Source organism: Molossus molossus, unplaced genomic scaffold, assembly GCF_014108415.1.
Source record: "Molossus molossus isolate mMolMol1 unplaced genomic scaffold, mMolMol1.p scaffold_m16_p_3, whole genome shotgun sequence".
NCBI classification, from domain to species: Eukaryota; Metazoa; Chordata; class Mammalia; order Chiroptera; family Molossidae; genus Molossus; species Molossus molossus.
The window spans coordinates 63165810-63192966 of NW_023425366.1; the positions used below are offsets into that span (position 1 = coordinate 63165810).

At 38.5% G+C, this 27157-nt stretch overlaps 1 protein-coding gene across 1 annotated transcript in view; it reads left to right on the forward strand.

Annotated features, from left to right (window-relative positions):
* ADGRV1 (adhesion G protein-coupled receptor V1) overlaps positions 1 to 27157 on the forward strand; it is a 526552-nt gene that overhangs the window by 494996 nt on the left and 4399 nt on the right. The window contains exons 89-90 of the mRNA XM_036279419.1: positions 22913 to 23104; positions 25673 to 25850. Of these exons, the coding sequence (XP_036135312.1) occupies positions 22913 to 23104; positions 25673 to 25850 (370 nt within the window). The remainder of the gene's footprint in view (positions 1 to 22912; positions 23105 to 25672; positions 25851 to 27157) is intronic.

Sequence of the window (27157 nt, forward strand, 5' to 3'; positions counted from 1 at the left end):
CATCCTGTGCCTCAAAAGGTTGCAGGTTCTCTTCCCAGTCAGGCACATTGGTTGGGGTGCATATGGGAGGCAACTGATCAATATTTCTCTTTCATCTCTTTCTCTCTCTCTCTCTCTCTCTCTCTCTCTCTAAGCATTTCCTCAGGTGAGGATTAAAAAAAAAACTTCATGGTAAAGCATAGTTTTCCTCAAAAAAGCTGTTCATAATAAACATTGGCATGTTTGTTACAGGGTCAGGAAAGAAAATTTTAGATTGACAGGTTTTGTTCAGAGAAATTACATAAAAATATGTCCCTGTAAATGTTTCCGTAATGATCTCATATATTGGAGTTTTAATAGGTTTTTATAATTAATTTATAAAGATATATTTTAATGATTTAATATTAAAATTACTATCACTTCCGACATTAAAAAGTCTCTAGAGCTACACTGTCAGAGGCGGAGGAGAAGGCAGAAGAGAGCGAGCTGGAGAAGGTCCCTCTGAGACGGGGCATCTCAGCAGCCTGGTCCGTGGAAAGTACAGACCTCAGGGCGGCCAGCCTCAGTCAAGATTACCAAGGCTTTCTCGTATGAAACCAACAGTGTGAACAGAGGGGAAGACACACTTTACTTTTCCCTCTATTTCCCATGGCAAGTATCTCAGCTCTCAAGACTTGCCTCCGCTGAGTCTCAGGAAGTAAAGAAGCACCACCACGGCCATTCCCTAGACTTAGCTGCTGACGTGATATGCAAACACTGGTTTTTAAAAGTACCGATCACTCTCTTTGAGTGGACCATGAAATATAATACCATTTCCCAAAAAGTAGGCATATCACAGCAGGTCCTCAAATCACTTCATCTTGCTCAACACTGTTTCATCTTAACGTTGATGAGATGCCTGGCAACCTAACTTTTGTTAGCCGATGGCAGCGATTTCTAACCAGCGTGCCACCGAATTTTCCAAACATGCTATTTAGTCAGGGGAACTGATCTCTTTTCCTCTAAAATTTCAAATAAAAAAATGACAATAGCCAACATGACAATAGCTGTCTGGAGTGAATGAATCAAAATTATACCTATATTTTTTTTCTGTCAGATTGACAAAATATATGATCTATTTTTTGCTGTGCAGCAGAATTTTTAGAAATCAGTTTAGTTTTGAAAACCACTAGCTTATAATAAAATTGGTTCCATTATACATCATTTTACTTAAAATCACAGAATTTGTTGATGACATTGAGGACTTACTGTACTTCTCCAAAAGGGACATGGTGAAAGCTGTAATCACATCACACATCAGGGAGTAACCTGATCCACGAGACAGCACTGAAAATCCCTACCACCCAGAGAGAATCCAGGCAACACCTGTCTTGGTAAATGACAGCGACAAGTTAAAAACTTGGTATCAGACAGGCCTGTTTGAATTCCAGGTACAGTGCCATCCCTACGTCCCAGTGAATGAAATAACATGCATGACGTGCTTAGCCCAGTGCTAGGTACACGATACTCAATAAAATGTAACTTGACTATTTTCTTAAGAAAAAAGAAGAGAGCAAGAGAAGATTTGCATGACCTTAAATATTTCTTCAAACTTATTTTGAGTAAGTGCATTTCGTGCTAGAGCTTCTCGTGGTAACAGGATCAACAAAGCACGGAGCACGATCGCTAGGACATGTTGGCTCGAATGAACGATGATACAGAGGCTTGTCCTTCATTCCCATCCCCTTGCCTTCAGCCACATTGTTACATTCTTGTGCTATTCTGTTCCCCTTTTAAAAATTTTTTCAAATCTTACTTTTCTTAAGGATCTAGCTTTCAGTATGCCACTTCCTTGAACCCTGGCTGCCTCACTAGTTTCCAGTAATCCCTCTGATGCCAGCCCCCGCATTGTACTTCGTATCTGCACTCATCTGCACATCTGCCCCGCCTGGGGCTGTTTCCCCGTCAGTTCCCTGAAGACCCACGCTCCCACTTCTTTTGTGTTGCCCGGAAAGCTTCATTACAGGGCTGGCACTAGGTCCTCAGTAAATTCCTGTTGAATTAAATGTCTTATTTGAAGTTTCCAATGCCTCCGCTCCACTCCTACAAATGTCCTCAATGTAGAAGTCTCTTGAAATGATTCATGAGTTTTAGCACCTCATCCCAAACTGATATTTTCATTATTTACATGCTTCATAGTTTTCCAGTGTGGACTCCCAAAACAGTGTTTATATGAAAAGAACATAATTATTGAACATTTGCTCTAAGAACTGTGGTGACAGCCAGCAGCATTGTCTCACTTAAGAGTTAACAAAGCCAAAGGTTTCATGCTTTGCCTCAAATACTAGACTCAGTGGTGGAGTTAGGAATAGGAGAGGGGTTAGCCTCCCACAGCAGTCTGGTGGCTGGGGCAACCAGGAAGGTGAGGTCTGTGCCTCCGTGAAGTCGCCAGTTCACTGGGAGCACATGCTTTCCACTCGGTGCCAAATTCAGTAAGTCATGGAGCAAATGTTTATTTTGCTATGCTTTGAAAAGTTGCTTTGCTTCTTGTAAGTTTTCTCGGTGGAAGAATTCCAAGATATGACTTAATCTATGTTTGCAGCATTGAACTGGAAACAAGATTTGTTCTGTGACTTGGTGCTGTCATTTATGGGCCACTTCTATGGGGAGGGTGTGTGGAAGCAACAGGAGAAATGCCTGGTGTTTCAGTGGTTCTGCCTCTCGCAGAGGCAACAAGCAATACACCCATATTATAAAGTTTTTGAGTTTCTAACAACTGTAGGCAGATGTCCAAACTTGCAGCATGACCAAGTGTCCATCTTGTTTCCAGAATTACGGTAAGCAGGTAATACATGAGATCACCTCATTGGACTTCCCGATAGCTTGGACAAAGAACACCTTTGTGCCTTCCCGTAAGTGCTGCGGTTTGACTCTATAAACTCCCTCAGGTCAGAGGTGAGCTAGTCATTCGCAGTAGGGCAGCTCGTCACCAGTCAGGGCTATTTGTTATTATCCCTTGAATCTACTCTGCGGGCAGAGCAAATACATTTCAGACTTTATGTTTGTTAAGTAATAATAATCTGATTAGAGATTTGAGTTATTACAAAAGGGACAACTAAGGAGTTTATGTCTTAGAAAAATATCTCTTCAGCTGGATATATAGTCCATGTAGTTACACAGTAGACAAAGCAAAAGCAAAATATTTTGGACCACTTGAATCCTGGGTTAGAAACTAGGAAGCTAACTTCATAGGTGACACCATTACTTGTCCTGAACCATTTCATTTATTTATTTTTCTTTATTGATTTTAGAGAGAAAGGAAGGGAGAGGGAGATAGAAACATCGATGAGAGAGAACATCAACTGGCCCCCTCCTGCATGCCCCCAACTGGGTATTAGGCCTACAACCTGGTCATGTGCCAGCGACCTCTTGGTGCATGGGTTGACGCTCAACCACGGAGCCACACCATCTGGGCATCCTGAACCATTCTAAATCTTTTCTGTTTTGTTTTTTTTTTATCATCCTCACCCGAGGACATTTTTCCATTTTTTGTTCAGTTAGAGTGGGAGGGAGAGAGAGGAACAGAGAGAGAGAGAGAGAGAGAGAGAGAGAGAGAGAAACATCAACGTGAAAGGGACATATCGAGTGGTTGCCACCCGCACAACCAACCACGACTGGGGAGAAACTGCAACCAAGGTACGTGCCCTTAGTGGGAACCGAACCCGAGTCTCTCCGGACCGCAGCTCTAACTGCTGAGCCAAACCGGCCAGGGCAAATCTTTTCTGTTTTTATAATACGAATTTGGGTTACTTTCAAAACAAACAGAGCAGATGGTCATGTTGTTGATTCATTATGTAAACAACTTCATTAACCCTTTATTAAATAAAATCACTCTGCTTCTTGAATCACTAGAACTATACTAGCTTTATAAGTCTTTTTTTTTTTTTTATTTTACTTTTGTTATAGATTTTTCTCCTTTTTTACCCCATTGACACCCTTCCTCATCTCCCCTGCCTCGTCCCTGGCTTTGTTGTCCATGCCCATTGGTTATGCATACATGGATATAAGTTCTGTGGTTTATCTCTTCCCACCCCCCACCACCCCTTCTTGTGAGGGTTGTCAGTCTGTACCCTACTTCCATGTTTCTGGGTCTACCCTATTCCTCAGACTGTTATATTCATTATATTCCATATATAAGTGAGATCATGTGGTATTTGTCTCTTTCTGCTTGCCTTGTTTTACTTAGGATAATACTTTCCAGGTCCTCCATGTCATCTCATAGGGTAAGAGATCTTTCTTTCTTACAGCTGCTTAGAACTCCATTGTGTATATGTACCACAGCTTCTTTATCCACTCGTCTACTGATGGACAGTTGGGTTGTTTCCAGATCTTAGCTATTGTAAATAGTGCTGCTATGAACATGGGGGTACATATATTCTTTCTGATTGGTGTTTCAGGCTTCGCTTTATAAGTCTTCAGAGATCCTCATGCCCCCTCAAAGCAACACTCTACAGTGTAGTTTAAAATCTGATTATACTTCTTAGTATTATAATTTTGAATAGTCAACAGGATTCATTTGGGGTTAGTAATGTACTCATTGGGAACCATATGGCCCATTTGAGTAAATACCTGTGATTCCTTAAGTTGTACACTGAAATAAAGTGTTACATGAAGATTCAGTCTGATAGCAGCTGCTTTTCTGCTTTTCTGCTCTGGTTACTTTAGATGTGATGTCTGGTCTTCTTGAGGACCTTCTTCTACCACCCTTTCCTTCTTTCCCCTGCCTGCTGCCTGGCTTCCTATTTGTCTTTTTAAAACTCACTTAGAAGTCAAATCCTATATGGGGTCTTCTCTGCTTGGCCCCCAACCACTTTTCAGTGTATTTCCTCTGAGCTCCTGCAATGTGATTTTTTTCCCTTATGACAGCTGTAATGTTATTACTTTTGTTTTTCTCTCACTGACTTGCTAGCCACTTGAAGACGGGTATTATGTGTTTTATCTTTGTTCCAAACTGTAACAGTGCCTATGCTCAGTAAATGTTGAATGAATGCACGGATCCATGAATGAATAAATACTTAAATGAATGTTAAGAATAATGAAAGGTTTATTGTACCTTTCCAACATGTTTACTTATAGTGGTGTATCCTAAATTTAAATGACTCTACCACATCACACTCCCCTCCCACATACACCACATATCCCACACAAATACCACACACACACACACACTCACTCACTCACTGAGGAAAAGATAGCAAAGACATAAGGGTAAACTGATAGTAACCACACTATTTCTAGCATGGTTTATCCCATGCTCCCAGTACTTAGCACTAGAATCATCACCATTAGTCTTAGGAAAATCTAAAAGGACAGGATTCATTGGGAAATACATTTTTCTCTTTAAATTCCTAGAGGCTTATTATAAAAACTGTGAGCAAGGCAAGACATAATAGTTGAAAAAAATAAAACAAGACTTCTGTAATTAAAACCAAAAACTATAACATGGTAATCAACCTAAAATAGGAAAAACTCAGGTTTAAAATATTTAATATTCTCTGGACTAAGAAATTAATAGACTGTCATGAGTAGTTTAAGATTAAAATTTATAGACGGATATATGTAGAATATTTCACTATTGCATTTATAGGTTTGAACTAGCTCTAAAATTAATTTCCTTTATAAACAAATATGATTGGCATTTAATAGAGATGCTCTTTCTTCTCTAACATATGTAATTGTGACATATGTAGCAACAAGTATAAAAACCACTATTAAGGATCTATTTCTTAATTTCCCCTACTACCATGAGCCAGGCTGGATTAGGGAGCACTTTGGAAAGAAGGTAGAATTCTTCCCTTCCTATGAATTCCATAATCGCTCAGTGTGGTCGGATTCACCAGTGTTTTAGTGATGTATAGAAGGTGGTATTGTTTCTTTGTTTTCTCGCAAGTATATTTTAGAGGCTACCCTTTTCTTTGGAAACACCGTAGATCAAAGTTTGGTCCTTGACTTGACAGGCTTAAAATCTCAAATTTGATAAGGCTCCAGAAAGGCGATTCACTACTCAAGTATTCATGATGTATTAATTTACAATGAGATTTGTTTTTGACTGGGGATATGGGCCAGTTGTCAATAGAAAGTAAATTGGTAGATTTAACCTTCTTTGTCACAATCCCCAAAAGGAGACAGAATATCTGCAACTATGTTATGTTCTGCAGCTATAAACAAAATTAAACTTTAATTCTAGAAAACTTCCATCTATAATACATCTTGATTTTGCCGATGAGAAATTGGGACCATGGGTTTTCAGCACTATTGAGTGACAGAGCTGAGATGAGAATCCAGGTTTCAGAATCTGTGTAAACAACACCTGCTGACTCCGATTTTAGATTGGGATGGGCAGTCAGAAGCTGGACCTGAGATGGTTCAAATTCTTTAGTGAGGATAAAATTAAACAGAAAAAAATGCTTACAAGAAGTGTTTCCATTAAGCTGAATTCATCTTATAAAGCACTTTGTGAGGGGGAAGGGAGAGGAGACTGATAAATTTCTAACTTTAAAAGTGGGAGAGGACATCAAGAAATAAAGCTTCTGGCACTGGCCTGGTAGTTCGGTTGGTTAGAGCATTGTCCCAGGATACCAAGGTTGTGGGTTCGATCCCTGGTCGGGGCACATCCAAGACTCAACCAATGAATGTATAAATAGGTGGAACAACAAATCAATGTTTCTCTCTCTCTCCCTCTCTCTCTCTTTCCCTCTCTCTACCGTTTCTAGCTACCTAAATGGTTTGTCTTTAAACAAAAAAATGTTAAATTTATTTTAATTATTTACATTGTAAATCAATGTGTCTTTACTTAGAAGGCCCTTTGGATTTTCTGATAAATTTGAGTATTACTATTCCCTTCATTGGTAACATTTACAAGTCATATCTTAGGTTATTGCTAATAAGATTTCAACAGAGAGCCTCTCTTATCATTTATTTATTCAAAGGTATTTATTAATTCAGTCATCACATCAGGTTCTGAGGGTACAGTGGGGAACCAAACAGGAATGGTCCCAAACAGAACACGGAAAATCACACAGGCTGCTCTTATTGTGGGAGGCAGTTTTTAATCAAATTATCACATAAACACTGTAAAAAATGGTGATCACTTCTACAAGAGAGCAGTGCAGGGTGCTCTGAAAGTATAAATGGAAGAAGTCATCTAATTCGTGGGGTTCCTGAGGAAGTGAGGTCCGAAGGCTGAGTTCGTGACACCAGGCGCAAGAGGGATTTGCGTTCTACAAGTCAGAGGGAGCAGCGTGGGAGGGAGCGGCACTTGGAACTGGATCTGGCCACCCTACCGGTGTAATATACACTCTTCGTGGAATGATTGTTCTAAATGAATATGCAAAGGCCTTGGGGTGGGGGACTTGAAATTAGACTAGTGTAGCTGGATGTGGAGAGTACAGGCGAGTGGGTGACACTGAGCTTGAAAAAGTGAACAGAATCCAGATCTTGCTGAGGCTTATAAGACGTGTCAGGGGGCCTTTAACTTAAGGGTAGTGGTGAACATTAAAGGGCTTTAAGCAACGAAGTGACATCTGTTTTGGAGAACTATTGCAGGAGGGGAGGGGAAGAGAACAGAGGCGAGTTGACACAGAGATTCTTGCCTTGGTGAAGGTGGAGACCATGGTAACTGTGACTAGCATATTAGCAGTGGATTTGGAGAGAAGTCCTAAGGTTAAAGAGATATTTTTGAGGTAAAATTGATGGGATGTGATGGACTGGGTGGGGATGAGGAGACAGAAGGGCTTATCACAGGTGTGCTGGGCCACCCTCCTGACTTTAAGGTGTACAGGTGATCCACCGTACACAGCTCTCCATCTCCACTAATCCGTCTGGTCCCATCCAGACCTTGCTACTACCCTGCACTACCTCTCTGCTCCAGTGTGCAGGAAGCCAAACCCCTGTGCTTCCAGCCATTCACACCCAGCCTTCCCAGTCTGCTAAGGGCAACTGTGTCCTCAAGGAAATTATTGACTCTCTGAAGGAAGGCTCCTGGGAGGCAGGATGATAATATGTACTTCGTAGGGTTGTTGGAAGGACATAACAGAAGTGCCACAAGATAGAAATTATGTTTCTTCTTTGGTGTGCTGGTTCTTGTATCTTATACTTCTGGGAATCCCACTAACTTTGTCTGATTTGATACTACAATAGATATGTTTTTAACAGCACTGATCAGGTTTGTATAGAGGCTAACCCAATCGCACAACTTATTAAAGTGGTATTAATTAAGCAGTAACTCTGCTTGTATCACCAAGAGGAGGCCTTTTTCCTAGAGAAAAATGCTCAGTATACCACTGACTTCAGCTTCATATATTAAAGATTTAATAAAAGGCAAAAGACTCAATTGCTAATATCCCAAGCCTATTAATTTCACACATATGCATGAAATATGTAAGGAAGAGGAAATAGTATCTAAACTACAGTGATAAGTGTCCATGATTACTTGGGGAAAACATAAGCAAGCACAGAGAAGCGTTTTACCCTGAATAACATTTCTTACAAGAATGGTCTGCTCTTTCTCCGTGTCCCTATTCTGTTGTTATTGACAAATCATATAAAGGACCACAGTCATCCTTTTGCCATGTAATTGAATACATAGATTCACTATTTTTTCACCAATAACATGTAAAAAGTATTACTGGATAGTTCTTATGTTTTCTTATATTTTTAAGTTTATTTTTTCACAGAATATGGGATTTTGCTTCTTTGTCTTAAAAATCCTACATTTTATTTTGTTTTAAAAATCCTACATTTTTATTTGTTCCAAAAATTACAATATAGGTTGGAATAATATTGTAAAATATTCATTCTCTTATAAGGGTGGCAAATTTTAAAGTTAATGTACAAACCACTGTCTGCATGAAAGATTTGCGAAACAAAATTAAGGAAACCAAATTTGGGACTTGAAACTTGGTTTCATAATTTTATCAACTATTCTTTTTAGACATAGCTATTACCTCATATGCTTAAAAAAAATTTAAGCTGATGAAATAGTAAAATGTGTCATGCTTTTACACATACTATCAAGTGCTTTACATACACACACACACACACACACTCATACTCACACTCACACACTCACAGTTCAGCTTTTATTGCCTTTCCCATAACATGCCTTTCATCCCCTCCCACTATAGGAGGCTTTTGTTCTAACTTAGCCTATAAAAAGTTGTGATTACATACCTTCATACACTTACTGAATCAGGGGAGCAGCTGCTAAAGAGAGCACCTCAATTTAAGTCTTCCAGCATTTCTGTGAAGGTACATTAAGGAAATGATATAGCTGATACAACTAGACCCATTTCTTAGTCAAGAATAAGCCCTAAAGGTATAGAAACTATATAGAGAGGGATTCTGTTTCCTTCTGGCCCTTTTTCTAGACCTCAGTAATACAGGTTTTTGGGTGGGTTTTGTTTTGTGTTGGATGTTCACTCATCCACTCGACAAATATTTATGGAGAACTAGCCATTTGCACAGCACTGCGCTGGCTTATGGCAGTGAAGAACTCTGTCTCGCTTTAAGAAGTTTACAGGCTGTGTGGTTTGATGCAGGAGACCATCTAAGAAACTAGCAGTTGGGATAGAACATAATGATTGTAAAAGGGGGTACACATGGTGTGGGGGCAGAGTGTTGAGGATAAATAACTCAGTATGGGGTGCTGAGGTAACCAAAGAAGCATCTCAGGGTGCTGGAGGAGGCCGATACTTAGCTAACGAGTAGAAGCAGCCAGGCTAGCAGAGGGCAGGCGGGGGCAGCAACAGCAAGCTTGCAGGGCAAGACTGAGGGAAGCTCGCGTGTCTGGAGGCACTGCAGGACTGGTGATTCAGTGTGCCCGAGTGTGGCCTCTGAGACAGGGCGGGAGCAGATGAGGACCAACCGCAGAACCTTTATTAGTCAGACTGCAAATGTGTATTCTGCAATCAGAAGGTGTTAGAAACCCATGAAGCATTAACTTGTTCCCCCTCCCCCCACCATCTTGACATGACTCCATGAAGAATAAACTCTATCAATGAGGACACTGATGCCCATACCTTCCTCAGAACACAGGTTTGTGTTCTTCCTTGTGATAGGCCACCTCAACCAGTAGGGATGTCCTGTATAAAAATGACGTCAACCAGGATAAGGATGAAACTGACTTTGTGTAAATTCTTTTAGCAAGAAAAACAGTACCACCATATATTTATAGAGCAGGTTTACAGTTTACAAATGTATATCTTACAGTGATTTTATTTGCACCTCACAGTATCCTTTAGGGTAATTGATATTGATATTCCCATTGTACAGATGAAAAAGCTGAGGTTTGTATAAATAAAGTATAGCTCAGTATAACAGCAGAGCTACTTATTATACTGATTAGTATATAATATACTTATTGTGCTATTACTACTTATTAGAGATTCAATCCTTAGATATCTGACTTTAAATCTCATTTTTTATAAGAGTATGGTTATAAGCAGTAAAGAAAATTAAGTTTAGGGCTAGACTAAAATCCTTATTTAGATTTTTTGTTATATTACCAATCACAAGAATTGAACTTCCTTAAAGAGTAGATGATAATGAATAATGTCCTTGGACACCAAATATAAAACAATACAATACAATAACCATTTGCTGATTTTTATATTTTTGACCTAATAAAAATAAATGCTCTTTAAAAATTATTGATTTAAGTTTGCGGTAATTAAAAGAAGCACTATTAAAAATTTTATCTTTTACTACCAGTATAATATATATATAAATTGTTTTGAAAAACTGTCTACAGAATAACTACATAGAACTAAATCTTATTTTCCCTTTGACCTTCATCACAAGAGGGACTACATATTTACCTATGAAATTTATCTGCTATTGCAAAGTTGAAAACTACTTTTGCAAAAGGAGTTTGAGAATGTGGACCTACATTGTAGCACACATTCTAGGCCACTGGACTCAATTTTATCGATATGCCTTAGATGTTTAACTCTACAGTAAGCTTTTTGAAGCAGGCACCGCATCTTTTATTTTATGAATCACAGAATTTCCCATATAGTAGACACTCAAAAACTTTTAAAAGAATAATACACAACATTATTTTGCTAAAGAGAGAAAATATTTGGAAGGACATTGCCAAATTTAGGTAAGGCCAGTCCCCAACTCGCGCTTGCCGATTTCCCTTCAGGCAGTGATCCCGCGGGAAGCAGAGGCACTCCGGGGGAGCCCAGGCACCGCACCGCACCGTGGGCATGAAGCACTCTGGGTCAAAGAACTGAGCCTGTCTGTGCATTGCCTGCATGCAACCGACAGTACACTACTTGGTGGACACTCAGATATTATGTTTAAATCAATGAATCAAAATAGGAGAGAATTTAAATTGCAGACCATCCTTATGTGAAGAGATCTGGTTAAACTTGAGTTTTTATTAGGATGCACTTGGTAGTTCTGCTGTATCAAACAGAATAGCTTCCACAGGCTGGGCTCTTGCAGAGTCTTATCTAACCCTACTAAATAAATTGCCATATAATTCACTGTCACTGATGCTTGAGGGAAAGGGGTGGTGTTAATAAAAATGCTGAGACAACAGGCTACCCCCAAAATTCCAAGCAAACCAGGACTGTCCCAGGCAAACCAAGACCTGAGGTTACCCAGCTATTGCCCAACTATAAATCCAGCCTTCAGTTCTTATTCCAAAAAAATGCTTACATAGGAAAACGTGTCCTTACATAATTAATGGGTTAGGAAAAATAAACCCTCTCTAGAAATTTTAGTTTTAAGAAAGTTTGTATTCAAGATAGAGTGGTTATTTCTGAGTGTTAAGATTTAGTATAAATTTGGAGTTTTTGTTTTGTTTTATTTTGTTTTTGGTTCTCTGTATTTTATCTTTTTTTTTTCCTCTTCTGAAATAAATATTAACAATGAGCTTGGGATGCTTTCAGTTTTTGCCTTTTAAAATTAAATTATTTGTACTTTTTTCGTTTTGTTTTGTTAATAAGTTATTTCATAGAGCATCCCTGGAGAAATCCTAGTGTCCTTGCTTCACTGATTAGGAAATTGCAACAAAAGATAGTAAATGATTTGTCTGACTCAGTAGCTCATCAAAAAAAAGAGTACTTGAAAATAATAAATAATATTTTCACAATATATTCTCTTGTTAATATCTGGAAGTATTATTCTGTTTAGATGCTATATTATCTCAAATTTGTCAATACAAAGATTCCCAGCAATGTGATACCTCAAGGGGCTTTTATCTGCTGGTATAACATTCTAGAATTTGCTAGTTGTAATGAGAAATCTCTTCCTATCTCCTCAGGGCATGATTTATACCTGTGTTTCAGCACAGCAAAGCATGGGATGTTGACTGCCTCATTTCTATAAACACAACAGGGACTGTGTCATTATTTTGGAATTGACTCATCTGAGAATGTCTCTAAAACAAGGCCTTTAGATCATCTTTGATATTTGATTAACCATGTTATGATGAAATGAATCAGTTCTTAAAAGTTTGCTAGATTCTCTTTTCCTTTTAAAATCAATATAAAAGATTTAGAAATCCAGTAGTTATGTATCTGGCTGACTGTCTGTCTGCTTTCAGCAATTTGTAGGCCAGGAATAAGTCAAGAATACAAACAGTTGTCATCTCCAAAAGGGACCTTGGTGTCAGAGAAAACATAAAATTGACAGGAAGGCACAGCCGCATTAATCTAGCATTGTAGAAAGTGTGAAATGTACATGCTCATTCAGTAACTTTACATGAGACACTTGATTCAATTTGTAGTTTAAAGGAATTGAATTCTGTGTTATACAACCTTTTGTTCAGAATAAGAATAAACACTCTGGTGAGCACATAATGCAATATATAGACGATGTACTATAAAATTGTATGCTTGAAACTTAGGTAATATTATTAACCAATGTCACCCCAATGCATTTAATTAGAAAAATAATAATAATACTAATGAATGAGGTGAGTGGGGTAGAAGGAGGAAAACAGTCCCATCAAGTGTTGACATATAGTTATCAAACTGGCTGATCTGTCATGAGTCTGATTATTCCCTAACCTAAGGGCACATTTTTCTTGACAGCACTATATATTACCTATTTTAGTCTATTCCCACCTCTCTCTCTATTGTAATTGTGTTTTTCCCAAAGACATCAGTTGTATTTGAAATAAACAAATGTCTCTTTTTCCTTCTTGAGTTCTGTTTTTGACAATGTTGGCCACTTCATTCCTGTGGAGCAGAACTTTTCTGATACGATTAGTTGTGGCTGTCAATTCTTATCTGACCTGCCCAACCAGTCGGTTGTTCCCTGTTTACTTCACTGGTTCTTCTTCCTGTTTATATTCTCCGGCTGTGTTTAATCCTGAGCACTCAGCTTTTTTCTCTATGTAGTGTAACCTTTAAAAAAAGTGTACACCCATATGGCATTAGTTTTACCACTGCACAATTATTTCCACGCTTGTGTATCTAACCTTGCCTTCTCCCTGATCTGTCTGGTACTTAATCTTACATGGCCCTGGCCAGTTTTGCTCAGTGGTTAGAGCATTGGCCCGTGGACCAGAGAGGCCTGGGTTTGGTTCCCGCTAAGGGTACATACCTCAGTTGAGGTTTGTCCCCGGCCCCAGCCCCGGCCCCGGTTCCCGCCCTGGTTGGGGTTGTGTGGTGGTGACTAGTCGATGTGTCTCTCTCACACTGATGTTTCTTTCTCTCTCTTCCTCCCTCTCTCCCTCCTGCTCTGTCTCAAGATAAGTGCAAAAATGTCCCCAGGTGAGGATAAAAAAATAATAATAATCTTACATGTTTTCCCTTCAACATGTATGAAATTTAATTTAATTTCCACGGTAAAATGATTCCTTCTCCTTATTTTTATTGGCACTGGATAATCCCAGTTTTTCTTCTTCATCATCATCAACACTATTATTTGGTCACTTATAACTGTCCAAACAATTAAGCTTAATCCTTAAAGTGGTTAACAGATATCTGAACACTAAATTTTTAAAGCCTTGTTTTAAAAAAGGCAATATAGAGGATATTGGCCAAAACTATATTTAAAAGCACCTACAGAGTTAAAAATGGTTTTTACATTTATAGATCTTAGAAAAATAAGAAAATGATATTTTTGACATGTGAAAAGTATAAGAAATTTGAATTTCAGCATAGTTTCAACAAAAACCATATGTCTTGCTAACTCTAAAATATTTACTATGTGACTCTTTTCAGAAAAAGTTTGCTGACCCTTGGCTAAAAAAGTGAGTGTTCAATTTATTAAAACAACAAATTCAAACCCTAGTTTGTTCTTAAGCTTTCACTGGTGAGAAACCACCACCACCACAATCAAAATACAGAACTTTTTCATCACCCCTCAGAGATTTCCCAGGCCCCTGGAGAACACCCTTCCTCTGTTCCCAGAGCCAGGCAGCCACTGATCCACATTCTGTCATTACATATTAATGTATATTTTCTAGAATTTTGTATCAATAGAATCCTACAGTAAGTACTTACTTGTGTCTAACTTTTTTAACCCAGAATACTGATTTTTTAATTCATTTGTACTATTGTGTTTATCATAGTTTGTCCTTCTTATTGTCATGCGATTTTTTCAGCTTTACCAAGGTAGAAGTAGCAAATGGAAGCGTAAGATCTTTGGCGTGCACACTGTGGTGACTTCATGTATGTCTACAGATTTGGCAGTGGGACAGCTTGATCCATGACCATGGTGACTGGACATTCTGAAAATTTTACTGTTACACAGAACTAAAAGTGAACTTTTCAATAGTCTTTATTGCATAGAAAAAAACACACCAGTGGGCATGAAAGCAACTCACTTTGTTTTCTTATTACTGTTATAGTTGTTATTAATATTGTTTCTATCTACAGACTGTGGCTATTTTCAGTTGCCTCTGACAGATTTCTTAAAGTAAATAAAAAATGGTTTCAAATTATTTTTAAAGTACTTACATATATAACAAGGTTTAAATAAATAATCATGATACAGTTTGGTACTTATATAATTAAAACAATTTTTTAATGATTTTACTTATTTTTTAGAGAGAGAGACAGAAACATTGAAGTGAGAGAGAAACATGAGTCAGCTGCTTCCTGCACACCCCCTACTGAGGACTGAGCCTGCATCCCTGGCATGCGCCCTGACCGGGAATCGAACCAGGACCTCTCAGTCCATGGGGTGACACTCAATTCACTAAGCCACACTGGCTGGGCAAATTTTAAATTAAAGTATTCTTTTACATTTAAAACTCACTCCAACTCATTTCTCTTCTCTGCTTTTCATTAAAACTTTTAAAAAACTATTCTCAGATTCCCATCTCTTCTACTTCATTTAGTTCATCTCAGTGCTGTTAAAACCATCTTCAGTCTTCTCTGTCCTGCAACTCTAACACCCAACTTGATTTATACTACCGAAAATTTTCTGAAAAATCTGGGAATTCTCAGGGGTTGGATGGGGTCAGGAGTTTGCGTTTTTGTAACTTTAAGACAAAACAAACAAACAAAAATCCTTAATTTTCAGTTTCTTCTATCTTATCAAAAATAGTCTGGCTCCTGATAAGTAGTGTCATGACTGATGGTTCTCCATGCTTTGAAACTCAGAAACATAAAGAACATTGAGAGTCCTGGAGATGAAGCACTGTACAATAAGGACAGGCTGAAGGAACCATGATCAGATCAGATGAGGTGTTTGAGGCATAGCCTAGTAATTGTCTTTTTCTTAATGGGCATTTATCACAAAGAAGACTAACCAAATGTTTCTTGCATCTATAAGTGACATGCAGAGAATTATGTTCTTAAATTGCAGGCAGAAGTCCTGGTTACATAAAAGGAAAAAAATAACTTGTCTATATTCTGGATATTTATGATAAAAACCTATAGAATTGTTGTTTTTAAGGATTACATCATTTAAAATAGACATTCTATCTAATCCCAAACCTTGAAAGTGAAGACCTACTACCCAGATATTTTAGTCATAGACTTTTCTGAAGCCAGCAGACTAAGTCAACTGAATTTTTCTTGATTCTACTAGTTCTGAATAGATAGTATACCTTAAATTAGTAAGAAATTTTAGAATAATTTGTTATAACCTATGGTGAACATTAGGTAATTACCTATCCCATCCAAGTATTTTTCAAAGCATCTGAGTAATAATTGTTTGCACAGATTTCTAAGTATCTCAATTGTGCTGACTAACCAATGGCTGTCAAAATGAACTCACTTGTTTCTTTTCTCTGTGTATTTAATGCACACCTTAGACTGTGATTCTTATTATACATAAGACCATTAACAAAAACAACTTAAAGTATGTAAAATAACCACAATTTAAAAATATCAAACAATAGAAATTGAAATTCCTACCTTTTTTCACACCTGAAAAAAAGTATAAATGCAGAAATATTGTATTTGTCTTTTCATTTCTGTCATTGGCATGAAGTCCATCATCTTAGCTGCTAAGCCACTGGTGGTGCAAAAGAGCAGTAGGTCAGCAGCCCAAGAGCAGTGGGAAGCCAGAAACAGAGGTCACGGAGACTTTGGCATGGGTGACTGCCAAAGGGAAAACAAAAGCAGAAATCTGTGACACCCTCTGAAGAGAAGAGGCCACAGGAAGGACCAGCAGCAGTATGCAAACTCAGACCCAGCGGGCGGAGAAGCCAGAAACAGCCAGGAAGTCAGCTGGGGGGCTTAGCACCAAGCGAGCCCCCCACCAGAGGGGCGCCAACCCAGAAAAGCAGAGACCCAGGCAGTAGTGGATGCTTCATTCTCCCTTGAGTGCGTCTTGCCACATGTAACATTTGAAACAAAAACACTAAGCCAAAGCAAAATTTTATTAAGCAACTACCGAACTACCTAACTAGAGAGAGAGAGTTAGAGGACTAAACCAATACATGCCTCAGACCTGTGTCTGTCCCCACACCATTCTATGCTCTTCCACTAATGAAATTTAAACACTGTAATCACTGCCCTGGCCTATTTGGCTCAGTGGTTAGAGCGTCAGCCCGCAGACCAGAGAGTCCCGGGTTTGGTTCCTGCTAAGGGCATGTACCTCAGTTGCAGTTAGGCATAGCCTTGGTTGGGGTTTTGTGGATTGCAACCACTCGATGTGTCTCTCTCACATCGATGTTTCTCTCGCTCTTCCTCCCTCTCTCCCTCCTGCTCTATCTGAAGATAAATGCAAAAATGTCCTCAAGTGAGCATTAAAAAAAATAAAATAAAAACTGTAATCACTTAACAGATATTCCTAAGCTCCTCTTGTGTGCCAGGGACGATGCCATAAACTGAAAAATGCAACAGTGAACAGGACGTAATCTCTTTTTTTCAATCAGGTTACAGATTAGTGTAAGATACTCTTTTTTGTTATCACAAATTTATATTTTTGAGCTGAAGAAAGCCTGATTTTAGTGAAGATTTTATTCCTCTAGGTCCTTTCTGGTGCGTTTTTTTGTGTGCACTTTCTTTAGGCTATCTAAAAGATAGGTGGTTTTGATTAAGCCACTTGTATGATTCTACTGCCTATTTTTTTAACTACATGTTGAAAATATGATCAAGTCATTGGTACTCAAATCTCTTCCCATTTTCAAACTTCCCAACTTTAGGAATGTTTTGGTTTTTTTTAATTGATTTTTTAGAGAGAGAGAGAAAGAGAGAAACATTGATGTGAGAGAACAACATCGAACAGCTACCCCCTGCACACCCCCCACTGGGGATCGAGCCCACAACCCAGGAATGTGTCCCAACCAGGAATCAAACCAGGACCCCTCAGTCCACGGGACGATGCCCAATCCACTGAGCCACACTGGTTGGGCAGGAATGTTTTTAATTAATATTATGTTTTCTGTATTATCCATGTACTTAACATTTACATTTGACTCTAACGATAATTCTAATAATGTTTTTCAATATTGGTTTTGTATCTAAATGGATGATCCTTTTATATGATCCTTTTGTCATCTTCATTACTGAATTCTTTGTTTTTTTCCTCTTTATGGGCAACTCATCTCTTTATTGGTTATATTTTATTATCATGTAGCTTGGGAAGGGGTTCCCCAAGAGGATTTATGGATGCTGAATTCCCAGCATTTTTTTTTTTATTTTATGTTCGATCATTTCAAATGCTAGATTGGCTCGGTATAATATTCTTGGACCACTTTTTTCCTCAGAACTTAATAGATATTGCTCCATTACCTTTAAGCACCTAAGATTGATATAAAGAAGTCTAAACCCATCCTAAAATTTACCACTTATTAAGAGGTTGGGTTATTAAAAAATCTGTATCAAATTTTCTCTGGCCCATGGTATTATACTTTCAAACTGCAGATCTAATTCTTTGTATTTTTCAGGAAACTTTTCTTATATTAATATTATATCTTTTTATTCATCTTCAGTTACATTTATTGGATTTTCTATTTCAAGGAAAGCAATTACCAATCCTTGAGTGTTTTTCTTACCTATTAACTTCTTTAATTCCCTTAATCTCTCTGTCTTTTTCATCTTAATTCACTGAAATTTTATTAGCACAATCTCTAATCTCTTCCTTTATTTTCAAATTCACTGAGTCATGATATTCCTCTTCCATAGTCAGTTCCAGCTACTGATAGCAGTTGCTCATTAACTGTCATGGCATACAGTGTGAGTTGTGTGGTATCTGTAAGACCAAGCCCACATTGCCTGATAGATCTCTAGCTCTTCAGTCCTCAAATATGTACGCTGGAACCATATGGAATTTAATATCTAGACTGATTTAATAATTTGTGTTTAACTGGCAGGCTAGGCACTATCACCTATATATTTTTATCATATATCAGTGGTCAAAACTCTGCCAGAATCTAGAATAAATACTAGAGACAGAGGCCATGTAGAATCAGTAGGTCAGGTTGCTCAACACATTTATCTCAGGGTTGCTAAGAGCTCTTGCTGCACAAGTGTGTTGATGCTCATTGGTGAAGAATGTAGTGTGAAGTCCATCACACTAGCTCCAACTGGCTGTTTGTGCATAGCATTCAGAATTCAGGAAAAATAAATCATGAACTAATGTTTCACTTTATTTAGAGACAAATAAAATTAAAGAAATGGGCTGGGCAGCTATTAAATGAGTTCATTTAATGCATTTGATATTTTAACCACTCTTCTGTAACCTGAAGGAATTATGGGATGGGAGAGGCGGGACAAAGAGGATTGCTGACTAAGGTAGCTTGTGTGCATTTATGGTTTGAATACCTGGGTTTTACCCTCTTCTGAGATCTTTTTACAAGTCCTACAAAGCTTAACTACTCCTAGTAGAGGGCTGTATCACAGTCATCAGAGGGTACACTCTCAGGTTTCAGATGAGTTCTCCAAATCACCATTGCCATTTGACAAATGTGAAGCCCAGACTTCTCTTCCTTCTGAGATGGGCCGCTTAATCAACTACCTGTTTTACCCATTCCTCAGCTGCCACGACTCCTTGGTTAAATTTGTCAAACGGCAATGGTGATTCTCTCTCACCTCATATGAAACCAATAGAAATTATTGACATAATCAGCAAACATCTTCTGCACTTGTTTTGTTCCTTGATGATGTTAAAAATAATTATTAACTCCTTTAGACCATTATGGTCTCATTGTGTCTTGGTAAATATTTGTCAATAAGTTTAAATTCCTGAATCAAGAAAAAAAAAAAAAAAGCAAAATTGGCATAGTGGGTATGTTCAATCCAGATACATCCATCTAAAGACGGTTGAAGTAGCCCGGGCCGGTTTGCTCAGTGGTTAGAGCGTCGGTCTGTGGTTCAGAGACCTGGGTTTGGTTCCCGCTAAGGGCACGTACCTCGGTTGCAGTTTGTTCCCCGCCCTGGTTGGTTGTGCAGGAGGCAGCCACTCGATGTGTTCCTTTCACATCGATGTTTCTCTCTCTCTCTCTGTTTCTCTCTCTCTCACACTCTCTCTCTCCCCCTCCCTCCCTCCCATTCTATCTGAACAAAAAATGGAAAAATATCCTCGAGTGACGATAAAAAAAAAAAGACTTTTGAAGTAGAGATCTAACTAAATAACCAGAACAGCAGTGCACAGAAAGCATTCCCTACTCTTCACTCAGTAAAGAATAGGAAGAACAGATGGATTATATGTGGCCTGCCTCTAAAACAGTTAACCTATTATTTTGTGGGATATTGTCTTTGTGAGCAACTTGAGAGGAGCAAAACATTTTATTCTTGCCTCTCCATGCCTGGCAGTGCGAATAGTGGGTGGTCAGCATATCCAATTGAATAATTGAGATTCTAAATTCTTTCTTTAAGTTCTTTTACAGACCAGCATACAAAGGAGAGCCTGAGATTTAACATGCAGTATTTGGAATAGGGACTTGTTTTTACTTTGAGGTCAGAAACCTCCACAGCTGAGCACTTTGGATAATGAATGTTCCTTTTCTACATTTGCCTCGCCAGGGCTGGACACAGGCAAATGTCATACGATCTGCATTTAAACACTGTTTTCTTTCCAAAGTAACAGTGTCTATGTTTCCTGGGGCACATGTAAAAGATTCAGGGTATTTGCTGGAGTGTAAATAGGCTTTTAAGAAAAAAATGGCAATTTTCACGTGCAAGTTATTTTCGGCACTCAGTTCCTTTCCCTAGCACAAAAGGCTGGATACAAAAACAAACAAGAGAGAATGTGCTGTTTTAACAAATGGGTCCTTAGAGATGGGCTTTAGAGCATGTTTTCTTGTTTCCTGATCTAGCTTTTGCCCTATCACTTCATAACACTTAGAGAAATCCTGAAATAAATCAGTGACATTCTCACAGTTTTCAAGGCTGACAGTTTAATTTTTTTCCTGTTTTGTCTACTGCCGTGGCCAATGTAATTAGGTCATACTGATGTGAAAAATTACTTGTACAAGAAAAAAATTTGGATGTGTATGTGTGTTTTCAGGAAGATTTGTTTCTGCTAATGTTCCCAGCATCATTTGCATTTGAAAAATAATTTACTTCTACATAATTTAAAATATTATCATTGCTTAAGAAAACACCCTAATTCAAAAGGAAATAAGTTTGTGACTAATTTCATATCATTGTTAGAATAATTACATTTGAAAATATTTTTAGTAGCCAAACCACGGATTTTAAAACATATTTGTTAAGTAAGTAGACTGGATGCCAACCCGAAAAGGGGTCATTCCAGCGGAAAAGAGAGAAAGGCCTAACTTTTAACAGTTTTTCAGAAATGGCAACAGAGATCAAATGCTAGCAGACTACCTTGCAGACTGTCCTCTAATTTCATTTGATGTTAAAAGTTGGTTGTAATTCTTGTCTTGTGTGTTTTCTAATAGACTTTTTCTATTTATACCAGCAGATATAAATTCCAAGCTCACAAATATATTATTTACTTTATTGCTTCTACACTCCTAGAAATGTCAGGAACCATGGAGAACAACAACTCCACACTGTGAAGATACTTACTTGTGTTTTATGAAAAAAATTTTGTCATTAACTCTTTTTCTTCTTTACTAAATTGAATGTCTTGCTTTTATTTTTGTGGATTCACTTAAGAATTTTAGTAACGCAGACAATTTTTATTTTCTTAAACGCCAGGATTAACAGACATAAGAGGCACATTTAACATGTTTTATTGGCTGAATGTAAAGGTCAAAATTAACAAGCTTTATAGAAGCACTATTAGAAGTACACAGTAGATCCCTTGTAGAATCGTGAAGGAAAGCAGTGTAGGCACTGTTGGGAACACAAATGCGAAATTTGAGTTGCTATCTATGATGGAACCAGAGCAATTATTAAGAATTTGACTAGATTGCAAAATAATTTAAAGTGCCAGTAGCTCTTCAAGAATGCATAAGACGCCCTGGCTGGTTTGGCTCAGTGGTTAGAGCATCGGCCTGAGTGAGGTCCAGAGAGACCCGGGTTCGGTTCCCGCTAAGGGCACGTTGCAGTTTGTCCCCGGCCCTGGTTGAGTGGTGCAGTGACAACCACTCCGTGTGTCCCTTTCACGTCGATGTTTCTCTCTCTCTCTCCCCCTCCCACTCTATCTGAACAAAAAATGGAAACATCCTCGGGTGAGGATTAAAAAAAAAAAAAAAAAACTTAAAAAAAAAAAGAATGCGTAAGACCCAGGTGTTGTGGCCCAGTGGATTGAGCATCATCTCATGGACTGAGAGGTGCAGATTTGATTCCCAGTCAGGGCACATGCCTGGGTTGTGGGCTCAATCCCCAGTGAGGGGCATGCAGGAGGCAGTTTATTGATGTTTCTATCTCACACTGATGTTTCTATTACTCTCTCCAAAAAAAAAAAAAAAAAAAAATCAATGCAAACATATTTTTAAAAATTTAAAGAAAAAGAATGCACAAGATAGCTTTATTGTTCTTATGTAACATTTCCTGAGAAGCAAGGCACGCTAAATATTAAGTAATTCACAGAATTCTTCTGAGTCCCTATCCAAATGTAGGTGAGATATATAACAAAATGAGCAGGCTTAATTAGCGCTGCCCTTCCGGGAGACTACAAGGTGGTTGGAGCTTACTTCAACCATTTTGCTAAGAAAAAAATGAGAATAAGTGAGATCTGGGGGGAAAAAAAGCAGTAATTTTCTAGAAGGCAGGAGGTTTGCTTTCTGAAATAAAGTGTACACAGCAAATCAGATATACTTCTGCAGTTCTGTTACTGTGTGTTAATAGGGCTACATTTCAGAGTTAATTATGTTTTAACCAAGAAAAAACATGATTTGTTAGTGAGAGAGCAGTTTTCCCAAATGACATGTAATAACTTTTTCATGACATTCAGAAATTTACAGTGGCCTCTCGCTAGACCTCGAACATTGTTCTGTAATCCCAGCTTTGGGTAGAGTTTGGAAATCATTTGTAGAAAATTGCTATGCTTATAACCATGCTTATTCTTCAGCTATGGTAGCAGGGCTTTTCTGACATGCTAGTTTTCTTTTCTTTTGCAGGGCCTTTACGTTTTTGTGGTCTATTTTATTCTACACAACCAGACTTGTTGCCCCATGAAAGCCAGCTACACAGTGGAAATGAATGGGCACCCAGGACCCAGCACAGCCTTCTTCACCCCCGGGAGTGGAATGCCTCCTGCTGGAGGGGAAATCAGCAAGTCCACGCAGAATCTCATCAGTGCTATGGAGGAGGTGCCTGCCCTCCCCTTGCCATTGCCCTGGCTCGCTGTCTCTGTCTTTGTGTGTTTCTCTTCCATATACGGGCTTTCCATCTCAAAAAGAGTACAAGTTAGATGCTGCTATGTGACTTTTAAATTCTTTTCCTGCTGGCATTTTCTGATCTATGGTATTTGATATGATGACTATGGTATTGTGCCTGTGATTAAATTCATTTTCCTCCCTGCCCTGTGACCTATACTAACCAGCCGTTTGTTCTAGGAACTCAGAGCATACTTTGTCATCTCTTTCTTTCAAATCTTCCAAATTTGACATGGCAGTATCTGAAGCAGCTTCAGAAATGTTTTTTTAAATACTGTTCTTCCTAAAAAATACGCAGCTCTCTTCCTTCACCCATCCCAACACACTACTTCATTCCCAACAAACACTCCATGAAAATAGGCTGAAACTCTTTTTTTTTTTTTTTGTACAGATAGAGTGGGAGGGAGAGAGAGGAAGAGAGAGAGAGAGAAACGTCGATGTGAAAGGGACACATCGAGTGACCGCCACTCGCACAACCAACCAGGGCCGGGGACAAACTGCAACCGGGGTACGCGCCCTTAGCGGGAACCGAACCCGGATCTCTCCGGACCGCAGGCCGACGCTCTAACCGCTGAGCCAATCCGGCCAGGGCTGAAACTCTTTTTCATTTAAATACCAGGCAATAGTTTAGAACGAAGGCTTGGAGGAGTGCTTTAGCAGGATCACTGGAAAATTTAGCCAGGGCTCCCTCTATAAAGTTCACCTCCCACTGCTCCCTGCATTCTGTCCACATCACCTCTGTTCCCTGTATCTGAAGCACATCGCCACCCACCTGTTAGTAATGCCACCATAACATTGAGACCATTGCTCAGATTTTAAATGATACCTGAAGACATTTGTCCAGGAAGAGATGCTATGCAGGCCCCTGAGAACTTCTGCAGTGCCCGAGTGTACTTGTCTCCCATTCCTTACATAGCTCATACTGCCCTCTCTGTATTTCAGTGCTAAGGGGAATAGTACTTGTATTTATTTGTATCCTGAAAAATGGCAGGAAATCAAAGTCATGTGCCTGAAAAGGAAACAGTGTATAGATAGATAGGTAAGTAGAAAGGTAGATGATAGATAGATAGATAGATAGATAGATAGATAGATAGATAGATAATCTACCTGTTCAGTGATGTTTTTTCTCTTCCATGTTAATAAAGAAAGTAGTTTTATCCATCTCAGGTTAAAATTAAGGTAAATGATTAAAAATCAAGTACAATATTTAAAACTGGAATATGACTTTAGTACCATAAAAGTGTAGAAATCTAGTATTATATCTATATCCCAAAAGTTCTTCAAATGGAATTAGTTTTACATCAAAGTTGTGAACAATGGAAATGGATATTTTTAGGATGAGCAATTCAGAAATGAATCTGAAAAAAATTTTGTCTTTTTTAATTGGTTACCCATTCTAGCATTTGGCTAGATTTTCCCTGTACAGTGCAATAACTATTAGCCCTGTTGTGGTTATTTAAATTTAAACTAACTAAAGTAAAATAACAATAAAAATTCAGTTCATCAATCACATGTTCAAGTGCTCAGTAGCCACATGTATGTGGTCGCTACCATAATGGAGAATGCAGATATCAAACATTTGTGTCATCACAGAAATATCTGTTGAACAGTACTGATCTTGATGTTAAACTTCTTAGTGAAATTGTTTAAGGTTTTGTCTTTTCTCACATTTATTTCTGCAGTCCTCGGGTCACTTTTCTCAGTCTGCAACATCCCTGCAGTCACTCAGAAGAGCTTACGTTGGGAGACAGCAGCTGTGACGATTCAATTCCTGGGCCTGAGCCACTTGAGTGTTCATTTGGGCTGTGGCACAGTGGCATACCCTAACGTGTGTTCCACATTCCTCAGAGGCTTAGGCTTGGCCTCAGTCCAGCTGTCAATGAGAGACTGTCAGAGACATGTTAGGAAGACTTGCAAGCAAGGGAAAGCATTAGGAAAGGAAGGATTAAGGGGTTTTTACCAGTAACCAAGAGGGAAGTGAATATGTTTAATTATTTCAGGATAGAACTATCTATTTATTCATTTAATTTCTTAAAAAGAGGAGTTTATAATACTATCAGAGAACTTTTTTTTTCAATTCATTATGTCCTTATAGATAGCTACTATCTTTTAAGTTGTATTTTTTATCTTAGATTAAAGAGTACGAGGGTCCTTCTCCAATTCTTATATTTTTAACAGTTTTCTTTGCACAACACAGGTTTTAAAAATAAAAGGTATTGATTGGGTTAAAAGATAATTTTCTTTTCTCACACATGACCGCATAGAAATCTACAAGTAATTTCAATAGAGAAATCGTTTAGAATCAGCAGATCAGATTGTCTCATGGAGAAACATACTTCTCCAAAAAACATAGGTACAATTAAGGGCCTTAATTCTAAACAGTTCAACAGCCCTTTCACTTGGTTTGCGTAATGAGATGCACAGATAGTTTATATACATTCAGAATAAATATGTATGTATTCATATTATGGTTTCCTTTTCTCCCCATCCCAACCCAAACAGGTGCCACCTGACTGGGAGAGAGGATCCTTCCAACAAGCCAGTCAGGCCAGTCCCGACTTAAAGTCAAGTCCGCAAAATGGAGCCACATTCCCTTCCTCTGGAGGATATGGCCAGGGGTCACTTATAGCTGATGAGGAGTCCCAGGAATTTGATGACTTGATATTTGCATTAAAAACTGGTACGTATGAACCCACAAACTACATTAGAAGGAGGCGCTCTTGTTATGCTACAATTTATATCTTCACGCACAGCCTGATTCTCATGACCCATTCCCAATCTGTACCTAACTACACAACCTCAAATAATTTACAGTGTGCTTTTAAACAAAGGCATACTCTAAATGTAAATGTCTCTGTCCTGGAATCATTCTAGAACACCAAGTTACTGTTGAAACAAGCTCAGTGTCATAAGACAATCTGCTAGGGATTTCACTGAGTTTTGCCTCTGATCTGCCAAAGAGACCTTCTTATGGAGTGTCTTTAAAGCAGAGACTTTCAAAGGCAGCAGTGGGCCTCATGGGGCTCTACAGTTTGCAAAGTGCCATTACATACAGTATTTCATTGGCTCTTTCTACAGCTTCAACCCCACTTGATCTGTAACCCAATGGAAAGTTGTTTTCAAATCAAATATGTAGTTTTATTTTCTTTCATCCTTTTACTCAAAAAAAATTTTGAAATGGCACTGTTTAAAAAATTTTCAGTGGAATTTTTATTTCTAGATGTACAATCAAGCAAGAAGATATGTCTATACTCAGACATAATAATTTTGAAATAATTCAAAAGTGCATTTTACTATATATCCATTTTTCAGAATAATGCTTGGCACTCACAGATATTGATGAAGAATGAATGAATAACATGAAACTTGGAGTTTGCTTGGAGGAATAGACATTCACACAAACATGACATAAGGAAGAGTAACATAAATAGTGGAAAGAGTTTCATTATTGAGAAAATTTTTTTAAAACCCTCTCAACTGATTCTTGAAGAATGTGTAGGTTTTAAATTGGTAAAAGTGGAGGAAAGGCATTACAGAGGGAGGGAATGGAATTAGCCAAATCCCAGGGCTTAACCGCACGGGCTGCTTGGGAGAATAAGCATTGCAGTGTGGCTGGGGCACGGGGGGAGTGGAGCCAGGCATCGGGATAAACACTCGTAAGATAGTTGACCTGCATTGTTAAAAATTCACTGTAGTTCCCCCAGATGGGTTTCAGGGAGCAACCTCCTTGAGATATTCATAGTCATCTTCAATTAGGCAGTGGTTCTCAACCTGTGGGTTGCGACCCCTGTGGGGGTCAAATGACCCTTTCACAGGGATTGCCTAAGACATAACAATAACAAAACTACAGTTATGAAGTAGCAAGGAAAATAATTTTATGGTTGGGGGTCACCACAACATGAGGAACTGTATTAAAGGGTCGCAACATTAGGAAGATTGAGAACCACTGATTAGAGGATCACCTGCCTGAGTATATTTGGGAAACTA